Source organism: Cyanistes caeruleus, chromosome 2, assembly GCF_971803275.1.
Source record: "Cyanistes caeruleus chromosome 2, bCyaCae1.hap1.1, whole genome shotgun sequence".
Lineage (NCBI taxonomy): Eukaryota > Metazoa > Chordata > Aves > Passeriformes > Paridae > Cyanistes > Cyanistes caeruleus.
This window is the reverse complement of record NC_141702.1, coordinates 81,673,040-81,690,079: the sequence shown is the minus strand read 5'-3', so window position 1 is coordinate 81,690,079 and position 17,040 is coordinate 81,673,040. Positions and strand designations below refer to the sequence as shown.

The 17,040-nt window shown below is 35.0% G+C and overlaps 1 protein-coding gene across 11 annotated transcripts in view; it reads left to right on the top strand.

The window, feature by feature from the left end:
- Positions 1-17,040, top strand: part of SDCCAG8 (SHH signaling and ciliogenesis regulator SDCCAG8) — a 104,431-nt gene that overhangs the window by 6,970 nt on the left and 80,421 nt on the right. For all 11 annotated transcript variants that reach the window (XM_086878235.1, XM_086878237.1, XM_086878234.1 and 8 more), the window contains 10 exons: positions 10-174; positions 275-357; positions 3,869-3,982; positions 4,396-4,482; positions 4,776-4,916; positions 6,277-6,341; positions 8,069-8,257; positions 10,067-10,205; positions 12,827-12,979; positions 15,267-15,401. In XM_086878235.1, coding sequence (XP_086734361.1) covers positions 48-174; positions 275-357; positions 3,869-3,982; positions 4,396-4,482; positions 4,776-4,916; positions 6,277-6,341; positions 8,069-8,257; positions 10,067-10,205; positions 12,827-12,979; positions 15,267-15,401 — 1,233 coding nt within the window. In that variant the 5' untranslated portion in view covers positions 10-47. The remainder of the gene's footprint in view (positions 1-9; positions 175-274; positions 358-3,868; positions 3,983-4,395; positions 4,483-4,775; positions 4,917-6,276; positions 6,342-8,068; positions 8,258-10,066; positions 10,206-12,826; positions 12,980-15,266; positions 15,402-17,040) is intronic.

Here is a 17,040-nt window from a genome sequence, read left to right as displayed (position 1 = left end):
TTTTTTTAGAACGTGCCAGTGAAAGCATCTCTCAACTGAAACAAGTCATGGCAAGAAGTGATGATGGCACTGGATTTGACCAGTCCTCTGTGGATGAGGGCAGTGACAATGCAGACAGGGCCAGTGATGACTGCGGGAATGCAGCCAGTCAGGAACTGCAGCACAGTCAAGCAGGTAAGATTACTCTGAAAGCAACTGGTTTGAACATTGTTAGAAATTATGAAATGAAAAAAGTAATTATTTATTGGTTACAATGGTTTTTATCTCTTCCTAGTTAACCAACTTAAAATTTTGTTGCAATACCAAGAAAGAATGGAAAGTGAAGAGTCTCCCTCAAGAAGGAAGAAGTCATTCCATGTAAGTTACTTCTGGTTTCATTTGTGTTGTTTAAATAAATGGCATGCATGTTGATTTTATAGTATACCAAGAAAAAAAGAAGCATTGAATCATTTTTGCAGTCTTAAATACAGGAGCTTCCTGAGGCTGTGGCCAGAACTTGGTATGCTTGTAACCATAATGGAAGAAAAAGGAATCTATAGTACAGGGTTTAGACTTTTCTTCTCTTTTTGTTGACCATGCATTGTGGTCGTCCATTCTTTTTTGTTTTGAAAACACTTGGGATAGACAACAAGGAAAAATTTCTGAAAAAGAAGCCTCTGTTTTCCTTTGACTGTACCTTAAGGATTCTCAGCGTCCTTCTTATGCTTTAACTATGCTTCTTCTTGAAAGAGCAAGAGGTATTTATACAAAAACAGGTTTTGTAGTTCTCTGCCAAATTGTAGTGGTCTCTGTTAAATTTTATTTACGCCCTTACAAGGGCTTCTCAGATGCTGCTTCACTGAAGCAGAGCTGCACCAAAGTACGTGTGATGCACCATTCAGTGCATATAGAGCAGCTCCTGGTTGCTAGAATCTCTATAGAGATAATAGAGAAATAGAATAGAAAAATAATTCAAGGGCACTGTTGCAGTTTTATCTTCTGATGGCCTATACTGAATATGTTTGGTTTATACTAAGCAAGACAAGCAGCTCTTTGCTGCCAAAGTTAACAGCAGAATAATCTAAAGCCTGTATTCCTGCTGTGTTGCCTTCAGCCTGCATAATGAGCATGGCTCTACTGTCCTGATGTTAAGGAATTTTATTTAAAGTTAACTTTTTGGAGTATTCCAAGATTCAAGTGTTTAGTATGGTTGTCCTGACAGGTATTTTGCCTCATAGTGTCATAGGAAGGAGTTAGTGCTTTGTAGCTCAAGGGATTGATGCAGCATTGGTTGACCTTGGCATTACATGAATCAGTATCAGTTTGTATTTAGCTCTGTAAGGGAAGGACAGAATCTTTTATTCCATCTTTGGTGAAGTTTTCTACTTATATTGGTAAGTTTTAGTACTGTGGAAAATTTAGAAAATTTAATATTTTTGTCTAAGAAACTTAGTGCTTTCAGGGAGTGGATCAAAGGATGGAGGAATAAACAGAGAAAAAATGGGAATTTACTGTGTTGGTACAGCATTGTCCCATTTCTTCCTCTTGAAGTTTCCAGTGAGAGACATTCTGTGGAGTGGTGGCTTTCTGCTCTGCAGCTGTTCTCCATCTGCTTGAGGATATGAAAGTGTTCTGAAGGCAGACCATGTGTAAAGCTCAGAAAAATGCTGAACTGCAAAAGTGCACACAAACCAAAAAAAGGCTCAAACCCTCATAAAACACAAACTTGTCTGGTGATTTACTGGACACTGCAGAAATGCTTCTTGTGTAAGACGAATCCAATTTCCCAGAGGTCAAGGAAAGAGTACTTAGATTATGAGTAACCTAAACCTTTTGCCTTGAGTGATGCTGAAATACCTGATGACTGCTGAATAGTAAATGACTGCAGGATCTATAGCTAAATACAATATTTCACAAAAGCTATAGTCTGCAGTAACCTCTACCACACTTCATACATATATCATACATCATCAAGTAATGTCGCAACAAAATTCCCTTTTCTTGCCCATTGATTAAACTTACAATAGACATTGAATGAGTGTATCCTTTCTTTGATTACACCCAGATGGCTGGGCAGAAATTTTCCTTTTGCTTTGCACTTCATCACCTGAGGTCAAGGCCCAGCAAGATTGCTTCATGTAACAACTGTAGTTCTGCAGGCTGGGTTTTGGCTAACCTAGCTGCACCCAGCCTCTGTTCCTGGACAGTGTTGTTATAGCTGGAGATGTGATAGATTCCTATTGTTTCCTGCCAGTTTATAGGGTAGCAAATTTTCTCTAATTCTGTGGTTTAGTTGCTTGAAATTTGAGGCAATCTGGGAGAGTACAAGGAGGGTCTTACTATCTGTGATGTTAGCTAAACTGTTTGTCACCATGTAGAATGCTGGCTTCTAAAGCTGTTAAGCATTTATATTTTATAAATTCTTTTCAGTATTAAGTATTTGAATGTGAAAACGTGCATAATTGTTTGGTTATTCATACTGATATGACTATCATATGTGATATGACCATCACTGATCAGATGTGTCTTTCAGTTCTGATTTTAATATTTGGCCTAATTTAAATGCATGCCTCTCCAACCTCTGTTTTTTCACTCTGTTACACGTTATACTGTGAGAACATTAATTTTAAAAATCCCAAAACAATTTATAATCAATTTATAACAATTATGTTGTTAAAAAAGGTAAAAAAAAGTCACAGAGGTCCTCTGTTCTTTGTCTTGAGAAAATATACTACCTGTTATTTTGTTTTTAGTGAAAAATTCCATTATTGTTCACATTACAGTGATGCTTGTCAGTTTAAGCTTTGGAACTGAAAAACAGTGCAAAATAACTTTAATAGAAATGGGGTTTTCCCACATTTTCTAACACTGCCGTGGTGTAATCTTGTCAGGGAGACAGCTGGAGGTCTCAGCTGCAAAATGTTCATTATGCTTTGAGAGAAGAGGGACAGATGAATAGGAGCCAGAGAAACAGATGACTTACAAATATTATATAGGCTATATTATATATACTTTAACGAGTGTGGTTCCTTTTTTAAAATTTATTAAGTAGTTAGGTTTAAGAATTTAAATCAAGGTGAATTCTGAGTCAATAGATCTTGGGGCTTATGTCTACCGAGCCAGGCAGAATATGTTGCAAATTTGGAATTCCTTCTCTAAAGGGATGTTTTTTCAGATGGTTCTGGATATCCTCCATTTGTCTCTGCAGTCCTGGTTCCAGATATCTCAAGAGCGTTGCCCCCACCTTTAAAATGGCTAATACCTATATTTGTTATAATTGTACTGCAAGGATTTTGTTGCTAGAAACTTTTACCTCAACGTAATTGAAGGATTATACCTTTATAAGGATTGGACAAGGAATTTTAATGCATTGTTGGCAGAACCTGTAGATAACAGTAGATGTAATAGCTAGCCATTAGTAGCTTGGTTTACCTTTTTTTTATTTTGCTTTGTGGGGTTTTTGTTTGGGTTTTTGGGGCTTTTTGTTTGTATTTTTTTTTTTTGGAACGGTGAACATTTCAAAAGTAATATTTAAAAACAAGGATGTGGGTTTCTGAATCTTTGATCTTTTTTAGACTGCAATTATATTTGAGACATATATCATGGAATATTTTTGCAAAAAGGTATATTTCTGACCCAAAATCATAGCTGTTAAAATTGTGTGAGTTTCAAAAACAGGGATATGCATAAAGATACTTGTTTTCCTTCAGAAGTGTGAACTAGTGCTAGGAATGTACCTGTTGTTCTTGTGAGAAGACTCCAGCAACAACTCTGTGTGCATTTTGAAGCCTTACCAGAGAGCTATTGGTTGTATTCTGTTTGCAGGTAACATCTTACTGCAATAATGGAAAATCAGAATATAACACATGCTGTTCTTTACTTCCTTCAGAAACCCCCGGAAGCTGTACCTGCAGACTTACCAGCCCTTTCCGATCTTGTTCCTATAATCGATGATCAGTCACAGTACATTAACCATTTGGAAGCAGAAGTGAAGTTTTATAAGGTATCAGTCAACATATTTGACCTACTAAAACCCTGGTCCCGCAGATATGAAGAGCTGCATTAAAAGCAGATTACACTCAGACTTGAGGTTGATCATTGTAATTAATGACCAAAACTGAGCCAAATGCAGTTCAGTAGATTCCTTACCCTGTGTCTTGGTATCTGGTGTTTAAGGGTCTTTAAAGACATTTTTACGTCCTATCACAAATACAAATAAGCTTTTTTTTTTTTTTTAAACAAGATTTATGGGAACTTAAGCTGCAAAAATACAAATTCTGTCTTTTGAGTATTCCTAGTCTCTCTAAAAGGGTTAAAGTATTCAAAATGTTAGTCTAGACTCTTGGTCTCAAGATGCATTTCAATATTGATAACCATCTTAAGAAGCCTTTTAAATGCAATTCCTTTATTCTATAGGAAGAGTTGTGTGGGGTGAAAGATCGAGAACAGGCAGTTTTACTTGAAAATATGGAGCTCCATGAGAAGCTGAAATTCTTAACTGCAGTAAGTTTTTATTTTTTGTTGCTTTAATCAGTGCTCAGGGATATGGCCAGATTATTTTTATGGAAGGGTATACATATGGTTGTCCACAAACAGAATTTTAGTCAAAATTTAACGAGAATTTCTAAACATGGATTTCCTTGGGTAACATCATTTTTGTAGGTTGCTAACCTAATTAACTTGTTTATTGGTGCTTATATTCTACAATTCTGTAAGATTCAATACTTAAGTGAGTAAATTCGTTTTAAAAAACAGCCTACATAGTCATAACTGAAGCATTAATGCTTTTATTTTAGGGAAATACTCAGAACTCCTGGCCTGTAGGTGGTAAAGACTGTAGCACACACCAACCTGTCACCTCATCAACGGCACATCACAACGATCAGGCTTTTGTTACAGCTGCTTCTGGAGACAAAGCAAAATGGCCTGTAGAACTGGTTGGTATTTCTTCAGAGTCCTACCTTGGCAAAACTGTTCAGTGTTGTTGTTTTTCCAGTTCTGATGATCAGCTTGGAGACAGACACAGGAGAAGTTTTAGTTTACTGAACCTTAATCTGAGCTCAAATTTTATTCTTTTAAACCCTAATTAATATTGTGCAGTTAGACACGGATGGCAGGTTGTAGCTGCAGATGATGACTTCCCATAGATAATTCTTGTTTAAAAATGACGTCGCTGCTCTTCGGAGATTCGTAGGAGTAACACAGCGCCCAAGCAAGCGGGAACTAGCTGGTGTAATTTATGTAGCCCTCCACACAAGCTCTTTTCATAATGAGTTGTTCTGCTCCTGGAGCATCACAGGCTCAGTAAGGTACAAAAGTAGTTTTGTGCAGTCTGCTCTCCCTTAACTGAATTACACACCTTATGCTTTTAGAGATACAGAGGAGTCCTAGTAATTAATGTTGTCTCTCAACATTATCATCTTTCAAGATGTAGTCTCTTCCTGTATTTTTAGTTTCAGAGGATATTAATTTTCCATTTGCTCTGAAGTAGTCGGGTAGTGTTGCTATCTTTTGGGAAAAAACTTGGGTAATTGAAAAGTTTTGATATATTTTTTCCATGTGCATTTGTGTACTATGGAATTTATACAGTACTTTAATTCTTTAATTATAAAGTGGGTTTGGGGTTTTTTTTTTCATAGGAAGATCCAGTTTTGGCTTTTTCATGCTATTATTTTAAAGCTGAAGACCTCCATGGTCACTCATGGCTGCAGTTGTTTGGGAGCTATTTTTTAGAGTAATTGCTCTTTTCTTCATCTGCCATGTTAAAATCAGGAGAATCATGTTGACTAACTTATTTTAAAGCATCATAGTGAGCTAAATTTGTAGTGCTTTATCTGGTTTGTTGTCACCATTGTATTTAACATGGATGTGGTTGATTCATATACCTAATTCTTCACCAGGTAATCAGAGTAAAACACATTATTATAAACAAATAGCCTGTGTACTTGAAGTTCTTAATAATTTTGTATTAATGTGCTGACTTGTGGGAGAGCAAGAGCAAACTTGAGACATGATCATCAATTTCTGTGAATCACTGTAGAGAACTGAGGACTGCAGTTGGAATTGAAACAATTTACCATATGAGGATCTGGCAAAAAACCTTATTTAGAAACAAGAAATGGGAAGGTTGTTCACTTTTTAGACTTCCAGAAATGTGAAATATTTAGGTTTCTCTGCCACTAGTATTTCAACAGGCTTATGTCCTCAGGGGAAAAGAATGTGGGTAAAGTCTAGGTTTATTTGTAAAGAGTGTTATGAAGAAAGCAAGACATATATTTTCTCTCATCTTTTCTAAAGGAGAATCTAAAACTTTCTTATCAAGAAAAAGTCAATATCCTTGATGCTCAAATACAGTCTCTAAGGTAAAGTGTTTTTTTTTTTCTTAAAATAATCCTTAAGAAATTGTCACTGCATAACAGCATGAACTGTTCTTAATCTGAATTTACCTAAGACAATGTCTGAATGTCTGAATGTTGTATCTTCTGATAGTGTCCCTGAAAACTGCTTTTCTATTAAGTTCTTTCAATTATAACTGTAGCAAAATTACTGCTACTTTATAGAAACAGTAGCAATGAAACATCCTTTTTACCCTCTTTTCCCTAAAAAAGATCATGTAGACCACTCGAAGAAAAAAGAGAAATTGCAATTTTAAATTGTGTGACAGCTTCCATAATTATTTTAAAATTAATTAGCTACTTTCTACTACTATTTAATCGTGGTTCCATATATTTGACAATGCAGACTGTTCTGTGAAAAGAGTTATTGGTAGGGAGACAAGTTAAAAGAATGCTCTCTGCATTGGTGAAACATTGCAATATGCAAAGCCAGTTGTCTTATTGAATGTAAAGGAGAATCTTTAATTTCAGCTGTGTAATCCAATTTTTTTTTTCCCCCTTGGCCTCAAGTTATATTTACTCAGAAATAATTATTGGAGGCTAAAGTTGTCTCAGAAGTTCCTCAAATACATTATTCAGCCTCTGATTTCTCCTAAGAGGCAAGATCTTGCAAACAGGAAGTTCTGCAAAACTAAATTTTATTGAAGTGAGAAATTATATCATTTTTAGTGGGACTATCTTCCCTTTTAACTTCAAGGATGAATGTACACAGGACATGGTGATTTCTGTCCATGACTGTCCAACAATAGATTTATTGTACCACAACTGTCTAGGGATATATGCTGAGCAAATTCTGTTCAGGTTATAACAGATTATATGTAATAGACCAAGTACTAAAATTGGAAAAAGTGCACAGAAGATTTTCCAGATGGAAATAAGAATGCATGCAGTGTATATATCATGTGCACAGTAAATCCAATGCAACCAGAATGTGTCAGACTTCCTATGTGTGTGCTGCCCAGATGGCCTGCATAACAAACCCAAAGCTTTGGATTCATTGCACAATTTGTCAAATTGATCTTTATGTGCACAGTGTGCGTTTGTCTGGAACTTCCTGATGTTAACATTCCTATTGCTTGTGATCTCCCCAGCCTGACACATGCTTGGGAATTCTGAAGAAAATTCTTCAGAGCACCTAGTAAGAATTTTTGAGACAAGTAAAAGTTTTAGCCTGCTTTTCTGCACATGTGTTTGACCTCAAGTTGTGTATATTACTGGATCTGAGTGAATGTGCTCAATATATCTGGATTCTTGTTTAGGAAGTAGAGAATAAATATGAATTAGTTATATTTTTAATAGAAACAACAGAAAATTGTTAGAGTATTGAAATATTTATACAGCTGATAGTGGTTTTTGCTAATGAATATTATACTCTTTTCAGACAAAATGTAAGCTTACAAGTTTTTTATCTATACATTTTCTGTTTATCTTTGATAATTTCTGATAATGTGGGGGAAGAAACAAATTAACACAATATTGATTTGTCTATTAATAATTTTGATTGGGCAGTTCAACTGTTACCTCTCTGTTAAAGTCTTCCATAGCCTACTGAAACGTGTAAAATATTACAAGGATTCATTACAAGGATTCTTACAGTTCTTTTTAGGCTACATTTGTAGTTATGAATTGTATATGGGTATGACTTGTGGAAATACCTAATTTCATAAAAAATATTTTTCATTTCTTCTTTCTAGAAAAGACCTTTCGGAATCTCAGAAGACATGCAAAGATTTGGAAGGAAGGCTGAAACACCAGAAGTCGCTGTTTTCAGTCAGAAATTGTAGCCAGGTTGGTGGTCTGTGCCTGAACTGTGCCCAGCACGAGGCCGTTCTTGCACAGACTCACTGTAACGTTCATGTGCAGACCATCGAGAGGCTGACAAGGTAGGCAGGCGGGGTGTGTCCTTTGTGATTGCAAGTATGGCTGCTTGCATTAAACCATTTAAATCTCAGTGTCTTGGGTTACGTTCATAGAGAGATGTCCATTTACAATGCACTCCCAAGCTGGAGTGATAATGCTGAAATCAGTTAATGTAGGTCACAACCACTTTGAAATCCACAATTTCAAAGCTTTGCTACTTATTTCAAGTGGGAAAGAATTTTAGTTGTTATCATGTATTTATGATACCTTGGGCTGACCAGATAATGAGACTATTTACAGTCTGTTTCCTGCACTTTTTTGTACAAACAAGTCACTCTGTCAGCACAAATATTGTGCAAGTCTGTGCATTTTGATTATTTCTTGCAAAAGTTTATTATAATTCCCTAGTTGGAAGTTTTTCTGGCTCCACTTTATTCTCCTTACATATGGGAAACTTTTCAGATACATCCACAATAGGTTGTGTGCTTGAGGTAAGATGCATTTCCTACCCAAAACACCTGTAGTAGTTCCTCCATGACTACAGTAAGACAGGGAAAGAAAGTTCCACTGTATAAAAATGAATGAAATTATTTGTTGCAATCTTTATTTTTCTTTTTTATTTTAATTCTAGCTTTTATTTAAATAGTTTTTAAAATCACAGCTGTACAGGCTGAATATATGTAAGAGACCAAAGGGACATAGAACATATATGTACTTGGTCAAATGGGCACAATCCCTCTGCACTAGATGGTTATTGCCAGGATTTATGTATTTTTTCTGTTATCAAGTCCAAAAATTTTCTGGCAAAGCTCTATTGCTGAGAAGTCATGTTTCAAAATTGCTTTTGTAAAAAAAGTAATTATTTGTCACAGATGTTGGAAAAGATGAACAAAATGTAAATCAGTGTATTCTTGTCCTCTTATATTACAGTGAGCTTGAAATAAAAGATTTGAACTGACCTCTTTATCTATCTTAAACCTCATTTGGAGGTTTAAAAAAATCTAAAAGCTACCTCTACTTGTGGTGCAGTTTATTAAAAACAAGGCTATTTTAGTAGGAATTTTCAAAGGAACTTTATCCAATTCAGAAATGAAATGAAATTTCAAAGTAGTACTGTTAGGTCTCTGGCAAATACAAAAAATGTGTTGCCATTTCACACAACATTAAGAGCACAAGAGTTTTCAGCCAGAATCTTGAGCTGCACCTAAACCACAGACAGCTAAACTTAATTTAAAAGATTTTAACATATCAAAATAATGTAAAGGTGAAGTTAAGTATCACAGTTTTACCAAATCTGCTTTACCATTTAGTACAGATTTTAGTATCTTTGTTAACAAAAGTTCAGAAGAGTTGTAGAATCCAGGTGTCCTATTGTTTGGCTTAGTTCCAGTTTGCAGCAAATGCATTTAGATTGTCATTTGATATACTTAGCAATTACTTGTTGATCCTAACCCTTCCTTTTTATTATTTTTTCCCTTGTTTACATTTAAAGACAGTGTAATTCCATATTGCCTTTTTTTTTATTTGCATGGATCCCCATTTGCCAACAGAATGTGATTGGTTTCTGTACATCAATGACTTGAGATCTGCTCTCTTTTCTGGCAGTTTTTCTAATGGTCCATCCTTCTGAAATAGACCATTGAAGGACTGGTTGTCAAGAAAATGATATTTTCAGTATCTACCAAGCTTACAATATGATATCTTTCATGCATGAGTTTTAGTCTTGCTTTGCTTACCAGCCTTAAGTCTATAATCTGTTTATATTTTATATTTTTTTTTTTCTTACAAAAAGATATAGAAGAAGTATCTGTGTTGTTTCTTTTAATATGCAGAGAAAGAGATGACTTGATGGATGCACTTCTTTCAGTGAGACAAAGCATGAAAGAGATGCAGCAAAGAGAATCTAATGCTTGTAAGCAAGTTGAACATGCTGTGCAAATGGCAGAAGAGGCCAATTTTGAAAAAACAAAGGTAAGTCCATCACAAAATCAGAGCTTTTTAGTGTTCAGATTTAATGCAAATGTAAATTAGTTTTCATGCTAATGAGACTACATGCTTAAGATCTTTGTCCTATGTTGATATGATGTAGATTAAAAACAACTGCATCATATGACTGTTTATGAGCAGTAATATGAATTCTGTATTCACTTATACATATTCATACTCATCAATATTATGAGGAGCTCTCCTTTTTTTAATTGAGGTAGTTTCACACCTAGGTGATACAAACGGAGTTGTAGAATTTTCAAAGATATTCATGGTATGTAAGAGGATAATTTTGGCATCACATTTCTGACCTACTCTGGAAAGCATAGTTAATATGCTTACAAACAATTCTTTTTTGCCTCAGATGAGAGCAGTGCAAGAACTGATTGACTCTCCGAGGTCTTTGAAGATGAGAGGTCTTATCTAATGCTACCTGCGGGAAGCTCCTGGTGTTAAGTAAATAATAACGATAAAACCAGTTTTGATGTAATGCTTATGTTAGCCCTAGTTCTGTACACAATCAACCTATATTGACGTAAATTATTTCCTGATAGTTAGTGACATCTACTGTACTATTAGTGAATTACTATGGAATTGAGTGAGGGTTGCTTTGGTTTGGTTTTTTGTAATTGAATGCAAACAAGATTGATGTAATTGTTCTATTGATAAAATTGGTGCCATTTATCCAGTGCTGTAAGAGAGAAGTGTGTGCTTGTGGTTGTGTGAAGTGCCACCTGTTTGTCTACAAGGCTGAATCTGAGGTTTTTTCATGCTCCAAAACTGTTTTAATATGAAGGAACTGGAAAAAAATGTCTTTACTTATACTGCATTAATTTTGCCTTTTTACATGTACTGGTATGCCTCTTGGTAAGTACAAACCATCCTTTTTTTCTCCAGTCCTATTCTACTCTTAAGTGCTGTTTTTCTTGATAACTAGCATGGAATCCCATAGAACAGTCCATGTAACAAAAGTGAGAAGTCAACACATTAAGCTTTCAAATACTGTAAATGAAATTTCATCAGCCTGTTCACCAAAGTCTAACCTCAGGTGCTTATTATTTAAAACTACCATTTCTTCTTGTCTTTCGGTTCTCTCTGTAGTTTGTAGCTTCTTGCTTATTGCATAGAGCAGGAAGGAGGCCTATTATGTTTAAGTTTACATAGCTGAAGCAAAATCAGGAATATATTTTTGACACAAATGTCATAAAAGAATAATTTTTTGAAATGTTCATTGCGTAGTCAGAACAGTGGAGCTAACAAAATACACATTTCTTCTTGAAATGCGACTAATGCAACTACTTCCTTCTAGAGTGGCATTCATTTAGATGTCTACCAAGCTACACAGTTTTATGCAGGCAATTATTTACTGAAGTTGATGATTCTTTCCTACAGAAAAGGATTCAATGCCATAGCAGAGGGATTCTTTCACCACAGTTGACTTGTGATAGGAAAGGGAACCCTGAAGAGGGTCCCACAGAATTGCCATAAAATTAATGGAGACTGTTAGAGCATTCTTTAAAAAAAACCATGGTTTCACTTGCTCCCATCATGAACAGTCCAAACCCAAAAAAAATTGAACACAGGCTTTGAGTAAAAGAAAAATAAGCAGTTAAAAAAAAAAAAGGAAAAAAAAAGGATAATAAGTTAGAATTCCTAAGGGGAGGTTACTGTAGCTTCTTTGAAACAGAATATGCTGGATATCAGTGAAATGTTGAACTCAAATCGAGTTAGTTACTCATAGGCTATCAAAGCTCCCTTCAGGGTGCTTTGAATACTTGGATTTACTTGTAATAGAGTAGTGTATTTCTGATTTAAACTGATATAACACTGAAATTCTGCACTTTGTCAGGGACACAGCACCATAAATGGATAAATACCTTCTTTTTTCCCTAGCATTTTTAGAAGGTAGTAAAGACAGTATTTTTACATTGTTCTTGAACTTGTTTCTTCTTTTTTGATAGAAAACCCATCTATAACCCTGTGTTTTACCACCTGAAATTAAGCAGTACTTTATGAGGTATTTAGTAGAATTAATTTTTGACAAACCTGAAACTTATTTGTCAAACTTTTTTTTTTTTTATCTTTACTGATTACTTTCAGATTTCTTAGCATTCTGCACTCATCAATTCACTTTAGGAGGAGATAAAGTAGAAGTGCATACATTTTATTAATTTTTCCTTCTTTAGTTAGATGGTAACCACTGTATTTTCAAGGAGTCAGATTTTGGAGGCTGATTCTAGTGATGTGCATTCAGGAATTTCAAATTTTAAATGGAAGGCAAATAATCACAGTTTTAGAAGAACATCTATTTATTTGGAAAATACACATAGAAAAATACTTCCGTCTTTGCCATGATTCCTAAAAGCAATTAAATTTGTCAGTTTCAGTAAGGCATGCATATATCTACAAACATATACATCTGTTTTCATTTTGCTAGTCCTATTCTAGATGTTAATACAGTAAGATATGTATAAACATCATAATAACTGCATTTAAAAAAATGACATTTCTAATAGCAAACTGGTTTATTTGACAGTACTAGATAAATACCACGATTGTCTAAAAATGTTAGGTTTCTTTAATTTAAGCAAATTGGGGTTTTTTAGGCTCTCATCCACTGTGAGCAACTGAAAAGTGAGATGGAACGACAGAAGAATTATCTTGAAAAGGAGCTGGCTGCCCAGGCGAATAAGAGGGCTGATGAAAAAGAAGCACTGCGGCGAGAAATGAAGAAGGAAAGGGAGGACTTGGCTGCAATGGTATGAGTTGGTTCTTTTTCTGTTTGTGTTTTACAATGAGCATATCATCCTCTTTAAACTTCATTTGCTTGTCACTTCTACCATTTCTTTAGAGCAATGGTAGATAAGTGATCCTTTGAGTTTGAATAACTGAGTTTTGTGCTATGTCACTAGATTCATACGAGGTTGTTGATGTAATGCACTTTATTTTAGTTTGCATATTTTTAATGCACTGTGTCAGAATAAGAAAGGATTAAGTAAAATGTGATGCAAAATTTGTACCTAGCTCTTTTAGAAAAATTATTATTTAGTTTGCCAAGGCAAGCATTCAGAAGTTAGCACATCAGATCTAGGATTCTTTGCTACTTTGATCTTCTATATACATTAATGTTACAATATCATAATTTCAAAGTGATCTTATCATATGTTTAGTTTTCCCACCTGCAGAAATGTGTTGGAATCTATTTTCTCACTTTTACTAATGTTTATAAACTCTCTGAGACAGAATCTGTCTCATCGTTTATGCTGCAACCATTGTGATAGTCTTGATAACCTTGTTTTAGACTGCTGTAATTTGAGTATAAAACATGAGGGTTTTCTCCCTAATGGAGTCTACAAAGGAAAGCTCAAGCTAACAGCAGTAAGGCCATCATTGAGGGGGCATTTCTAAGGTGATTGAAGTTGGAAGAAATGTAGATAGATAAATGCTTCATGATTTAGTGGTTTTCATGCTTGTTTGATCTGCAGTGTCTTCAACCATTTCTGGTGGAGCTTGGAAACAATAGAGTGAATTTCTCTCCTGATTGTAGACTTTTTCTTATATTTTGGGACTAAGTTGTATGACTTATTTCTAAAAATCTGGAGAGCACAGACTGAGCAAAATAAACCATTTAAGTGTGTATTAAAAAACACCTTTGACTCCAATTCCAGATACAAAACCAGGTATTAAGCACAGTGATAGGGACTGATATTTAGGTACATGAACTGATCATCAGTGATCTGTTGCCATGGAAACTGAAATTAAAAAATTAACCTTCCACTGGAGACATTATTAAGCAATTCCTTGTTTGACTCCTTGCTATCTATTAGAAGTTATACCTTTTATTAAGTTAGGGTTTTTTCTGTTACAGAGTTGCTTTAAAGCAGTATATTCACTCCCAAAATACAGTCTATTAGACAAGCATTTCATACTTCTTTTTGGTAGAATATTTCAGTCTGTGTCATCACATTAGTTTGTATTTCATCACCTACTGTGATGTGTTTTATTGGAACCAGTTCCCACTTGAAGTAGTTGTAGTCTTTCTTTAAATCCTACATATACATTAAACAACATATAGTGATGCTATGATGATGTCAGGCCTGGTAATTAAAGATATGGGATGAAAATTAATTTCTTTGTAGAAAATTATGACCTATGTTAATGATTTACACCTTCATATGATTAACTGATTTTATGTTTTAGGATTATGAGGTGGTAGAAATGGTACACTGTGGATCAAGATTCATCTGACTATTTTATTGCGTACTTCATGAAATGGTTTGTTTAAAGGGGAGAATTGTCATGATATATAAATCAGGTGGACGTATAAAAGGCGTGAAAAGTAGTTATGAATATATAATCCTCTAGGTTTGGCTTCGAATTTCTGGAAGTTAACCTAGAACTGTCAGACACCATTATTTCCACTTATATTAGTAAGCTTCAGGGCTAAATAGCTGAAGGTTCACTGTCTCTGTTTTATTGTTACATTTTTTAATAATTCAGCAAAATTTCATCTGAATTACATTAGAATTTTTAATACACTATTTCTATATGAGTTTTGCACAACAGTATGCTTTGATCTATAGTGTTGGAATGTTTTCTGAACTTGAAAATTAATTTAAGATCTGTGGTTGGAACAACAGTTTTCTTTAGCTGAGAGAACATGATTTGGTTTGAATCAATCTACATAAGGATGGATAAGGTGGTGTTAAATAGTAATCTTACATTGCAAAACTGATGTAGCCAGCTACTTCTGACACCTTGTCCATATTAACAAGTCCTGGAGACTAGTGCAGTCAATGAATAGTTGCAAATAAACTACTGTATCAAAAATAAATTTAAAATAGTGAACCCATTAATAAAATAATGCAGCCATATTCTATTATTAATAATAGGGGATATTTTTATTCTACACGCTTGATTTTTTTATTACATTTTTAATGGTATGTATTTTGTCTACATACAGTTGCTTTTGAGGAGAAGGTTCCACAAGAGATTGATCTGTGGCTGGTAAAATTGCATCATTTCAGTGTTCTTGGACTTTTTCAGGTGACAGCTTTGTCTAAGGATGTGGCTGTTTTGGAGGCTCAAGTAGAGAGAATTACAAGGGAAAAGAATTCTCTGGTTAGCCGGTTAGAAGAATCACAGTGCCAGCTTGCATCTCATGAAACGGAGATGAATAAAGTAAGCGCATTTATAAAGGAGTATTGAGCTTGGTTTTCCTTATCATTATGACCTGAAAGAAGAGAATTTTTATCTTGTCCATTTTCCTCTGTTTTGTGTGTGGTAACTGTAGACTCCATCTCAGCATCCCATAGGCACTATCCCAATGGCAGGAGTAAAAAAATAACTTTCCCTGTTTCCAAATCACCTTGTCATGCAGAAGCTAACTTTTCTACTTTGCAGCCTATGAGGATCACTATTTAAAACACTATCCTAATAAAGGGAGGTATATCAAATCACTGTTTAAGTTCTTTCCTTTAAACTTTTTATGTAGTATACTGCTGAATTCAGTACTTTTGATAGTGCGCCTCTTACAAAGGCATCTTATAGTTAAGAACTACAGTTTAACATGCATCTTCTGCAGTTCTACACAACTTGTATAGGTGTATTACTCTTGGATGCTTTCTTTTGCACATTTCTCAATCTAGTAGAGCCTTAATGGGCATCATAACATCAAAAAGAAAAAAAAAATTGTTACAGCCTTTTGGGATTATTGGTAAGGACTATAGACATCTCAAGGCACATCCTACCTCCCCAGTTGTTAACTGCAAGGATTGGAGGAGCAATTTATTCTTTGGGCCTCTAGAGATTTCAGTAATAGTTTTCAACAGTTCCTGTCTTCCCCTGCTGCCTTGGCTGATAGAAAGAGGCAAAAGTATTGCAGAAAATTCACAGCAAAAACATCAACTTACTAGAGACTTTATTTTAACTGAAAGACAAATTAGTATTTTAAAAATGTCAGAGTGGTTTGATTTACCAATTCTGAAACACACTTTTGGTCTTTCAGGCTGGGTTCACAAATGACTAGCACCACTTACAGGGTTGAGGAGGTGGTGAAAGAGGCAGTAGGTACAAATATTCATAGGTCTGAAAAGAACTATTTTGTACCCTACCAATTTGAAGTTACCTCTCTGGACATGATACTGTGGTTCCAGTCCCTGCTTCAGTTCATGTTAAAACAAAGGTGAATAGGTGGTCACCTTGCAATAGTCTGTTAATTTGCACTAATATTGAGAGATTGGAAAACTTCATTTTTGTCCCTGTACTAAACTGAGAAGTCTTGAAAATCCTGGAGGAACCTCCCAGTCACTGAGCTGACAGGACTATGTGCATCACCCTGACATTTTCATTGGCTAGTGACATGTTTGCTTGTGAATCTGACTTGTTTCCAGACTCAGTTTGCCATTATTCAAAACAGCAAATAGCAACATTTTTGTTTTGAGTTTTATCCAAAATATTATTTTTCTTCGTGCATCAGAAGTCAGGGAAAGAAAATATGGAGTGAGCATCTATATCCTTCATTCTTGAGGAGACTGAAAAATCCATTATTAGGACAGCACCATCTGCTGAATCTTCTGTGTTATTCCCTTTGTACAGTGTGTAGAGGAGCTGAAGGCAAGGATTGCTGTATTTTTTTAATTTCACTTGGAGGAAGTGACTTACTGCATTTTATTACATCCTTCAGATAAAGGAAGGAGGAGGTAAAATCCAGGGTTTGCAAGCTATGCTGTTGCATCTCAAGATTTTTTTTTAGTTGCATATAATACTTCAGTATTTAAAATAATGCTAAGAACTTCGCCTTTCTTTAGAGCATTTGCTG